The sequence below is a fragment of the Hyperoodon ampullatus genome, assembly GCF_949752795.1.
Source record: "Hyperoodon ampullatus genome assembly, chromosome: 8".
NCBI classification, from domain to species: Eukaryota; Metazoa; Chordata; class Mammalia; order Artiodactyla; family Ziphiidae; genus Hyperoodon; species Hyperoodon ampullatus.
The window spans coordinates 81,497,268-81,509,271 of record NC_136921.1 but is presented as its reverse complement, the minus strand read 5'-3'; the positions used below and the strand labels follow the sequence as shown (position 1 = coordinate 81,509,271).

The 12,004-nt window shown below is 38.5% G+C and overlaps 1 protein-coding gene across 1 annotated transcript in view; it reads left to right on the top strand.

The window, feature by feature from the left end:
- TTC21B (tetratricopeptide repeat domain 21B) overlaps positions 1-12,004 on the top strand; it is a gene marked incomplete at its 5' end in the record, with an annotated part of 88,472 nt that overhangs the window by 9,770 nt on the left and 66,698 nt on the right. Inside the window, 2 exons of the mRNA XM_079710729.1 lie at positions 235-357; positions 3,372-3,529. Coding sequence (XP_079566855.1) covers positions 235-357; positions 3,372-3,529 — 281 coding nt within the window. The remainder of the gene's footprint in view (positions 1-234; positions 358-3,371; positions 3,530-12,004) is intronic.

Below are 12,004 nucleotides of genomic sequence, written 5' to 3'. Positions count from 1 at the left end.
AATATTGACCACAGTAGTAATCTTAAAGGCTGAAATTCATAATAGTTCCAAGACTGTAGGCTAGCAAGGGTTTGAAAGTGATTTTATTACAGTTTTATTTTTCATAACATTATTTGATAGACTGATTTTTGTTACTAATTAGAAATAAGAATGATGCTTAGTTTAACTTCTTCATCAACATTTCTTTCTTTCATTTCCAAAAAAATGAAAATATTAGAATTATTCATTTTACAGGGACAGGTTTTGAGAGCATGGCTTGATATTACAAGAGGAAAAGAACCTTATACTAAAAAAGCACTAAGGTATTTTGAAGAGGGATTACAAGATGGAAATGATATTTTTGCTCTGCTGGGTAAGGTGAGTTGGCGTTAGACTAATAAAATGATGTTTTAAAATTTATTTGTATTATATATGAAACCCAACAAAACCAAGTAGCTCAAAAAGATAGGTTTTATGTTACTTTTATCAACTCTCAACTGCAGGAGGGACTTGAATTTGTATGGGACGATGAACAGTAAGCTAGAGAAAAGTACTCCCTGCCAAATTCCTGAATCCTGGATCAGTTTTAATTGCTTTTGTTGTTGCTATTGGTAGTTGTGGTGGTTCCTATATTATTTACTCACGAAACATCTATGATGTATCTAATATGTGTGAGGCATCACTCTACATACTAGGGATACCCTAAGCAAAACAAAACCTCTTGCTTTTACGGAGCTTATGTTCTACTGGTGGAGACAGACAATAAAGAAAGTAAGTGAATTATATGGTATATTAGAAGGTGGTAAGTACAATGGAAAAATAAAGCAAGGAAAGAGGGGGAAGTACAACTGGGGTATGAACTTGCAGTTTTAAATGGTCAGAGAAAGTGACATTTGAGCAAAGACATGTAGGAGGTGAGGGTTAAAGCCCTGTGGGCACCTGGGGAGAGCATGCATTACAAATAGGGGAGTAGAGAGTTCAGATACCTTAAGCATGTTGAAGGCATTGCTAGGAAGCCTGGAGACTAAAGCAGAATGAGTGAAGGGGAGAAAAGTGAAGGCTAGAGGGAGAGAAGGTGAGTGTCAGGGCAGGTGGGCATGGGGGGTAATGAGACGAGGCTAGCTGATTCTGTAAAGCCTTTGGCTTTTGCTTTGAACCAGATAGATGGGCAGCCAATGAAAAGAGAAATAACATGATCTAACTTACATTGAGAGGGATGACCAAGTGGCAGTGTCATTAGAAATCATTGGTGGGTAGAAATGTTTAATTTGGACTTTTTCTTCAGTTCCATGGATGCCATCTGAATGCCTTAAATTTAAAAAAAATCATTTTTTATTTCAGCAAAAAGAATTAAATTTATATTAGGAAAACAGTCTATTAAATTAGCAGTAATCTGGTGTGGGGGGATAAAAAAAAAAGAGGATTATTGGTGTCTTGGCTATTGCCAATGTCCCTACATTGCTCTTGTCAATTTCCCTGGCTAGTGAGCTTGTTCAGGTGTTTGCCATCAGTACAACTAGTATTCGTGCTGCTTGGACTCAGGTTTTGCCTAATGGCACTGCTAGAGGTTATGGGAATTTAGCAAATTTTTTAAGAAGTTTTTCTTGATCATTTCTGCTCCCCTCTATTCCTTAAAGAAAAGCTAGTAGGTAATCTAAGGTAGGGCTATTTCAAGTGTCAATATAAGCAGCTTAGGAAGGATTTACCTTTTTCCTCTAATACTTTAGACTGGTTTAAATTCTTTTTCTGATATAACCCATTCCAATTATGTATTTATTTTTCAGTTCATTCAGCAAGAGGCTTGCATTAGTTGAATTCCAACTAGGAATGATATGAACCAATTATATAGCAAATTTAGTTTCATTTAATATAGTATGTTGCATTCATATGGGAGGTAATGGTCTAAGGAGGTATCAGATGTGGTCTATTTGCATGATTTTGTTATTTTATGTTACCAGCTATTTAAGCAGATTGCAAAGGCATATGTATTTTTAAAAATTATCTGCATTCATCTTTTTTGCTATTATTGTCCACTATTGAGAAATTTAAATAATAATTTATTTTGACATAGTGGCACCTTTGGATGGTTCTCATACTTTCCTTTAATTATATGGGAACATAATCTCAAACTGATTTCGGGAATATATTGCAGTTTTACTGTACATCTGTTGAGGCTGGATGTTCATTTTGAACTGAGATATTCTAGGACTAAGTTTATTCCTAAAGGAGATTCAGAAACACATTTTTAAAAATATGACATATGATAAATATGCCTCATCATCTGTTCTTAAAGCACTTACTATATTTATAGATTTATATTTTCTGACTATGAAAGTAATACATGTACATTGTAGAAAACTTTTAGAATACAGTAATATCTGAATTAAAAATAAATATCACCATTGGAGATAACCAGCTAAACTATTATATTGTAAATGACATCTCTTCGTGTCAGTAAATATCGATCTACAAATTAACATAATGAGTTTTAATAGCCACCTAAAATTTTATTAAGTAAATATGCTATCATTTAATCCTAGGTGGCCATTTCCGGTTATTTTAATTTTTTCTATTATAAATAGTTCTGCCATAAATATGCTTCTTTTTGGTCTTATCCATTTATGTCCTTAAGATAATTCATAGAAGTGAAAATATTGAGGTAGTTTTGCACTTTATTTTGCTGATTCTTTAAAATCTTATCTTCTTTAGCCTGAAAGTAATTTTTTTAAAAGGTACAATATCAAAAAAAAAAAAATAAGATACAATATCTATTAGTTTTAAATGCTACTTGCAAATATCCTGGAAATATTTTATTCTAAAAGGTAATTTTTCTGTTATAAATAGAAACGTTCCTTATGATGTTTCTAAAAAATTTCAAATTTTTCATCCTGTAGTTATATTTCTCAGTTATTTAAAAGTGGATTTTTTTCTTTTCTTTTTTTTGCGGCACGCGGGCCCCTCACTGCTGCGGCCTCTCCCGCTGTGGAGCACAGGCCCCGGACGCACAGGCCCAGCGGCCACGGCACACGGGCCCAGCCACTCCACGGCACACGGGATCCCCCCGGACCGGGGCACGAACCCGCGTCCCCTGCATCGGCAGGCGGACTCCCAACCACTGCGCCACCAGGGAAGCCCCAAAAGTGGATTTTAGAACAGTCACTTATAATGTAAAATATTTTTATTCTGTGATGTTTTAAAATTTTGTTTGATTAAAACTTATTTTGTTTTTCTGATTATAAAAGTGAAAACTGTTTCTTACAGAAAGGTCAGAAAATACAAATATAAAAAATGTTAAACACTAGAATTCTACCTCTTCCGGAGTAACTGCTGTGAGAACCTTAGTATATATGATCACAGTTTTGATGTCACTTTTTTCTTTTTTCTCCCTTTAGGCACAGTGCCTTGAGATGCGCCAGAATTATTCAGGTGCTCTGGAGATTGTGAACCAGATAATCATGAACTTTCCAAGTTTCCTTCCTGCTTTTGTAAAGAAAATGAAACTACAACTAGCCTTGCAGGATTGGGACCAGACGGTTGAGACAGCACAGAGGTTAAGTAAAAAAAGATGTCACAAGTATCTTTGGATCTGTTTGTAATTTTGAGAAAAAAGAAAATCTATGTGTATTTTTTTCTTATAAGGTTTTTTTTAATTTGAATTTTTCAAACAATATAGAATTGAGGAAAACCTTAACGTTGCATTGTTTTTAAAGGCTGAATTTATAGATTTACATAAATATCTGGGTAGCTATTCTAAAACACTCTTATATGCAGAAAGACAAATATCCCTGACCTCATGAAGCTTATATAATAAGCAGAACAAGTAAGAAATTATGTAGTATGTTAAGAAGTTATAAGTGCAATGGAGAAAAAATAAAGCCAGAAAGTGAACTAGGGACCTGGGGGGGGCGGGGCTTCAATTTTATGGGTTGGCAGGGAAGGCCTGTGAGAAGATGGCATTTGACAGAGGGAGCCAGCTTGCAGACATCCCAGAGAAGACTGCAGTAAGAAGCAAATGCAAGTGCAGAGACCTTGAGGCAAGAGTACGTGTCATATGGTTAAGGATGGGAAGGAGCAAGATGACTAGGCGGTGACATCAGAGCACAGGGTCTTGTTGGTCACGGTAAAGATTTTGGGTTTTCTTCTGAAGTGTGAAGGCATTGGAGCGTTCCCTCTCTCCCTTCTTCCCTTCCTGCTTTGTTCCTCTTTCTCCCCAACAACCCCCTCCTCTTTTTGTTCTTGCTAAATAAGTTAAAGAAACCAGTATTTTTATCCTACAGGTTTTGAATGATATGAACTGTATTCATTGTATGCCATATAACTGTGTAGCTTATTGCTTATCCTCAGTATTTCTAATAAATTGGTGATGGATCTAGAGACTTGGTTAGATTCACATTCACTATTTGTTTCTTTGTTTGGCAGTTAATTCATAAGTGCCAAATGTGTTCTTCCATCAAAGAGACATAGTCTATGCTCGTCTCTCTTTTTTTTGTGGTATTAGCAGCAATTCGAGCTCAATACCTGGGTACTTGGTTTAGGGTTACAGTATGGTTATGTCATTCTTTCTGCATTTCTTAGCTAGAATCCTCCTATAAAGAAAAACTTCCAACCTGCTGATTGGTTATCTAGTGTTATAGATCATGTAAGAAAAGTTGGGGCTTCCCTGGTGGCGCAGTGGTTGAGAGTCTGCCTGCTGATGCAGGGGACACGGGTTCGTGCCCTGGTCTGGGAAGATCCCACGTGCCGTGGAGTGGCTGGGCCCGTGAGCCATGGCCGTTGAGCCTGCGCATCTGGAGCCTGTGCTCCGCAATGGGACAGCCCACAACAGTGAGAGGCCCACATACCGCAAAAAAAAAAAAAAAAAGAAAGAAAAGTTGGATAAATGCTTGAGTCTTTTCCCTTATTTCCAGGTTTCAGAAACAAACAAAAAAGGCCCCTAGCATCCATTCTCCATTGGTGATTGATAGTGGTTTGGGTTTGTTCGTTTATATGACATGGATTAAACTTGAGTGTTTCTAACCCTTTTGGTTATTATAATTGCTCAGATTGAGTTATCTTTGGCCATTAGTAGCTTCTTCAAGTTAGTTCTTGAGTCTTTTTTGACATGACCCTAGTAGTCTTTGATAGTTTCCTATGGCAAGATATACCAGGGTTATTTTGTGTATTTACTGCCCTGTATAGGTATCAGCCATGGTCCAGGGCAATCTAATTCCTTTTACTGAGAAATGCTATTTGGAGACCACAATTTGGGTATAAGTAACTTTCTGATGTTTATATTTATCCAGATTTCCTCTCTAGGCACTGTGTGGGGGGGTGTGAGTGGGAGGTATCCACATAAGGTATAAATACATGCATATATCTTGGGGGGCGTTTAAAAAATGAAAAATAGACTTGTTATATAGCTTTTAAGCTTGATTTTTCTTTACCTTAGTATTTCATGGATATCCTTTTATGTTTATTAACAATGAATAGCATCTATAAAGTGAACATAAATATAGTTTATTTTATCTTTCCCCATTGGTAGGCATGTTTCTAATTTTTTGCTGTTCTAAATATTGCAGTGAACACACACACACACACACCTTTATACACATATAAGAGTATTTCTGAAGGATGGTTTCCCAAATGATGGATTACTAATTTAAAGGGAATTATATTTTTTTAGGGTAAGCTAAGCTCCTATAAAAAGTAGATCCAGGGGGAGCGCAGGGAGAGGACTGGGGCTGGCGGCGTGAACACAGCCTGAAGGGGCAAATGTGCCACAGCTAGCCGGGAGGGAGTCCAGGAAAAAGGCTGGACCTGCCGAAGAGGCAAGAGACTTTTTCTTCCCTCTTGGTTTCCTGGTGCGCGAGGAGAGGGGATTAAGAGCGCTGCTTAAAGGAGCTCCAGAGACGGGCACGAGCTGTGGCTGAAAGCGCAGACGCCAGAGATGGGCGTGGGACGCTGGGGCTGCTGCCGCCGCCAAGAGACCTGTGTGCGAGCGCAAGTCACTGTCCACGCCCACCTTGCGGGGAGCCTGTGCAGCCCGTCACTGCTGGGGTCCCGGGATCCAGGGACGGCTTCCCTGGGAGAATGCACGGCGTGCCTCGGGCTGGTGCAATGTCACGCCAGCCTCTGCTGCTGCAGGCTCGCCCCACACTCCGTGCCCCACCTCCCCCCCGGTCTGAGTGAGCCAGAGTCCCTGAAGCGGCTGCTCCTTTAACCCTGTCCTGTCTGAGCGAAGAACAGACGCCCTCCAGCGACCTACACCGAGAGGTGGGGCCAAATCCAAAGCTGAGACCCAGGAGCTGTGAGAACAAAGAACAGAAAAGGAAATCTCTCCCAGCAGCCTCAGAAGCAGTGGATTAAATCTCCACAATCAACTTGATGTACCCTGCATCTGTGGAATACATGAATAGACAACGCATCATCCCAAATTGAGGAGCCAGGAGTCAGTGCTGTGCCTCTGAGGTGGGAGAACCAACTTCAGGACACTGGTCCACAAGAGACCTCCCAGCTCCACTTAATATCAAACGGCGAAAATCTTCCAGAGATCTCCATCTCAACACCAGCACCCAGCTTCACTCAACGACCAGCAAGCTACAGTGCTGGACACCCTATGCCAAACAACTAGCAAGACAGGAACACAGCCTCACCCATTAGCAGAGAGGCTGCCTAAAATCATAATAAGTCCACAGACACCCCAAAACACACCACCAGACGTGGACCTGCCCACCAGAAAGACAAGATCCAGCCTCATCCACCAGAACACAGGCACTAGTCCCCTCCACCAGGAAGCCTACACAACCCACTGAACCAACCTTAGCCACTGGGGACAGACACCAAAAACAACAGGAACTACGAACCTGCAGCCTACAAAAAGGAGACCCCAAACACAGTAAGATAAGCAAAATGAGAAGACAGAAAAACACACAGCAGGAGAAGGAGCAAGATAAAAACCCACCAGACCTAACAAATGAAGAGGAAATAGGCAGTATACCTGAAAAAGACTTCAGAATAATGATAGTAAAGATGATCCAAAATCTTAGAAATAGAATAGACAAAATGCAAGAAACAGTTAACAAGGACCTAGAAGAAATAAAGATGAATCAAGCATCGATTAAAAACACAATAAATGAAATGAAAAATACTCTAGATGGGATCAATAGCAGAATAACTGAGGCAGAAGAACGGATAAGTGATGTGGAAGATAAAATAGTGGAAATAACTACTGCAGAGCAGAAGAAAGAAAAAAGAATGAAAAGAGCTGAGGAGAGTCTCAGAGACCTCTGGGACAACATTAAACCCACCAACATGTGAATTATAGGGGTTCCAGAAGAAGAAGAGAAAAAGAAAGGGACTGAGAAAATATTTAAAGAGATTATAGTTGAAAACTTCCTAATATGGGAAAGAAATAGTCAAGTCCAGGAGGCACAGAGAGTCCCATACAGGATAAACCCAAGGAGAAATACGCCAAGACACATATTAACCAAACTGTCAAAAATTAAATACAAAGAAAACATATTAAAAGCAGCAAGGGAAAAACAACAAATAACACACAAGGGAATCCCCATAAGGTTAACAGCTGATCTTTCAGCAGAAACTCTGCAAGGCAGAAGGGACTGGCAGGACATATTTAAAGTGATGAAGGAGAAAAATCTGCAACGAAGATTACTCTACCCAGCAAGGATCTCATTCAGATTTGATGGAGAAATTAAAACGTTTACAGACAAGCAAAAGCTGAGAGAGTTCAGCACCACCAAACCAGCTTTACAACAAATGCTAAAGGTACTTCTCTAGGCAAGAAACACAAAAGAAGGAAAAGACCTACAAACCCAAAACAATTAAGAAAATGGGAATAGCAACATACATATCGATAATTATCTTAAATGTAAATGGACTAAATGCTCCCACCAAAAGACACAGATTGGCTGGATGGATACAAAAACAAGACCCGTATATATGCTGTCTACAAGAGACCCACTTCAGACCTAGAGACACATACAGACTGAAAGTAAGGGGATAGAAAAAGATATTCCATACAAATGGAAGCCAAAAGAAAGCTGGAGTAGCAATTCTCATATCAGACAAAATAGACTTTAAAATAAAGACTACTAGAAGAGCCAAAGAAGGACACTACATAATGATCAAGGGATCCATCCAAGAAGAAGATAAAACAATTGTAAATATTTATGCACCCAACATAGGAGCACCTCAATACATAAGGCAAATACTAACAGCCATAAAAGGGGAAATTGACAGTAACACATTCATAGTAGGGGACTTTAACACCCCACTTTCACCAATGGACAGATCATCAAAAATGAAAATAAATAAGGAAACAAGCTTTAAAGGATACATTAAACAAGATGGACTTAATTGATATTTATAGGACATTCCATCCAAAAACAACAGAATACACATTTTTCTCAAGTGCTCATGGAACATTCTCCAGGATAGATCATATCTTGGGTCACAAATCAAGCCTTGGTAAATTTAAGAAAATTGAAATTGTATCAAGTATCTTTTCCGACCACAATGCTATGAAACTAGATATCAATTACAGGAAAAGATCTGTAAAAAATACAAACACATGGAGGCTAAACAATACACTACTTAATAACGAAGTGATCACTGAAGAAATCAAAGAGGAATTTAAAAAATACCTAGAAACAAATGACAGTGGAGACACGACGACCCAAAACCTATGGGATGCAGCAAAAGCAGTTCTAAGAGGGAAGTTTATAGCAATACAATCCCACCTTAAGAAACAAGAAACATCTTGAATAAACAACCTAACCTTGCACCTAAAGCAATTAGAGAAAGAAGAACAAAAACACCCCAAAGTTAGCAGAAGGAAAGAAATCATAAAAATCAGATCAGAAATAAATGAAAAAGAAATGAAGGAAACGATAGCAAAGATCAATAAAACTAAAAGCTGGTTCTTTGAGAAGATAAACAAAATTGATAAACCATTAGCCAGACTCATCAAGAAAAAAAGGGAGAAGACTCAGATCAATAGAATTAGAAATGAAAAAGAAGTAACAACTGATACTGCAGAAATACAAAAGATCATGAGAGATTACTACGAGCAACTCTATGCCAATAAAATGGAAAACCTGGAAGAAATGGACAAATTCTTAGAAATGCACAACCTGCCAAGACTGAATGAGGAAGAAATAGAAAATATGAACAGACCGATCACAAGCACTGAAATTGAAACTGATAAAGAATCTTCCAACAAACAAAACCCCAGGACCAGATGACTTCACAGGCGAATTCTATCAGGTATTTAGAGAAGAGCTAACACCTATCCTTCTCAAACTCTTCCAAAATATAGCAGAGGGATGAACACTCCCAAACTCATTCTACGAGGCCACCATCACCTTGATACCAAAACCAGACAAGGATGTCACAAAGAAAGAAAACTACAGGCCAATATCACTGATGAACATAGATGCAAAAATCCTCAACAAAATACTAGCAAACAGAATCCAACAGCACATTAAAAGGATCATACACCATGATCAAGTGGGGTTTATTCCAGGAATGCAAGGATTCTTCAATATACGCAAATCAATCAACGTGATACACCATATTAACAAATTGAAGGAGAAAAACCATATGATCATCTCAATAGATGCAGAGAAAACTTTTGACAAAATTCAACACCCATTTATGATAAAAACCCTGCAGAAAGTAGGCATAGAGGGAACTTTCCTCAACATAATAAAGGCCATATATAACAAACCCACAGCCAACATCCTCCTCAATGGTGAAAAACTGAAACCATTTCCACTAAGATCAGGAACAAGAGAAGGTTGCCCACTCTCACCACTCTTATTCAACATAGTTTTGGAAGTTTTAGCCACAGCAATCAGAGAAGAAAAGGAAATAAAAGGAATCCAAATTGGAAAAGAAGAAGTAAAGCTGTCACTGTTTGCAGATGACATGATACTATACATAGAGGATCCTAAAGATGCTACCAGAAAACTACTAGAGCTAATCAATGAATTTGGTAAAGTAGCAGGATACAAAATTAATGCACAGAAATCTCTGGCATTCCTATATACTAATGATGAAAAATCTGAAAGTGAAATCAAGAAAACCCTCCCATTTACCATTGCAACAAAAAGAATAAAATATCTAGGAATAAACCTACCTAAGGAGACAAAAGACCTGTATGCAGAAAATTATAAGACACTGATGAAAGAAATTAAAGATGATACAAATAGATGGAGAGATATACCGTGTTCTTGGATTGGAAGAATCAACATTGTGAAAATGACTCTACTACCCAAAGCAATCTACAGATTCAATGCAATCCCTATCAAACTACCAATGGCATTTTTCACAGAACTAGAACAAAAAATTTCAAAATTTGTATGGAAACACAAAAGACCCCGAATAGCCAAAGCAATCTTGAGAACGAAAAATGGAGCTGGAGGAATCAGGCTCCCTGACGTCACACTATACTACAAAGGTACAGTAATCAAGACCGTATGGTACTGGCACAAAAACAGAAAGATAGATCAGTGGAACAGGATAGAAAGCCCAGAGATAAACCCATGCACATATGGTCACCTTATCTTTGATAAAGGAGGCAGGAATGTACAGTGGAGAAAGGACAGTCTCTTCAATAAGTGGTGCTGGGAAAACTGGACAGGGACATGTAAAAGTATGAGAGTAGATCACTCCCTAACACCATACACAAAAATAAGCTCAAAATGGATTAAAGACCTAAATGTAAGGCCAGACACTATCAAACTCTTAGAGGAAAACTTAGGCAGAACACTCTATGACATAAATCACAGCAAGATCCTTTTTGACCCACCTCTTAGAGAAATGGAAATAAAGACAAAAATAAACACATGGGACCTAATGAAACTTAAAAGCTTTTGCACAGCAAAGGAAACCATGAACAAGACCAAAAGACAACACTCAGAATGGGAGAAAATATTTGCAAATGAAGCAACTGACAAAGGATTAATCTCCAAAATTTATAAGCACCTCCTGCAGCTCAATAACAAAAAAACAAACAACTCAATCCAAAAATGGGCAGAAGACCTAAATAGACATTTCTCCACAGAAGATATACAGACTGCCAACAAACACATGAAAGGATGCTCAACATCTTTAATCATTAGAGAAATGCAAATCAAAACTACAGTGAGATATCATCTCACACCAGTCAGAATGGCCATCATCAAAAAATCTAGAAACAATAAATGCTGGAGAGGGTGTGGAAAAAAGGGAACACTCTTGCACTGCTGGTGGGAATGTCAATTGGTGCAACCACTATGGAGAACAGTATGGAGGTTCCTTAAAAAACTACAAATAGAACCAGCATATGACCCAGCAATCCCAGTACTGGGCATATACCCTGAGAAAACCATAATTCAAAAAGAGTCGTACCAAAATGTTCATAGCAGCCCTATTTACAATAGCCCGGAGATGGAAACAACCTAAGTGTCCATCATCGGATGAATGGATAAAGAAGATGTGGCACATATATACAATGGAATATTACTCAGTCATAAAAAGAAATGAAATTGGACTATTTGTAATGAGGTGGATGGACCTAGAGTCTGTCATACAGAGTGAAGTAAGTCAGAAAGAGAAAGACAAATACTGTATGCTGACACATATATATGGAATTTAAGGAAAAAAATGTCATGAAGAACATAGGGGTAAGACAGGAATAAAGACACAGACCTACTAGAGAATGGACTTGAGGATATGGGGAGGGGGAAGGGTAAGCTGTGACAAAGCGAAAGAGAGGCATGGACATATATACACTACCAAACGTAAGGTAGATAGATAGCGGGAAGCAGCCACAGAGCACAGGGAGATCAGCTCGGTGCTTTGTGACCGCCTGGAAGGGTGGGATAGGGAGGGTGGGAGGGAGACGCAAGAGGGAGGGGACATGGAAACATATGTATATGTATAACTGATTCATTTTGTTATAAAGCAAAAACTAACACACCATTGTTAAGCAATTATACTCCAATAAAGATGTTAAAAAAAAAAAAAAAAGTAGATCCAGGGC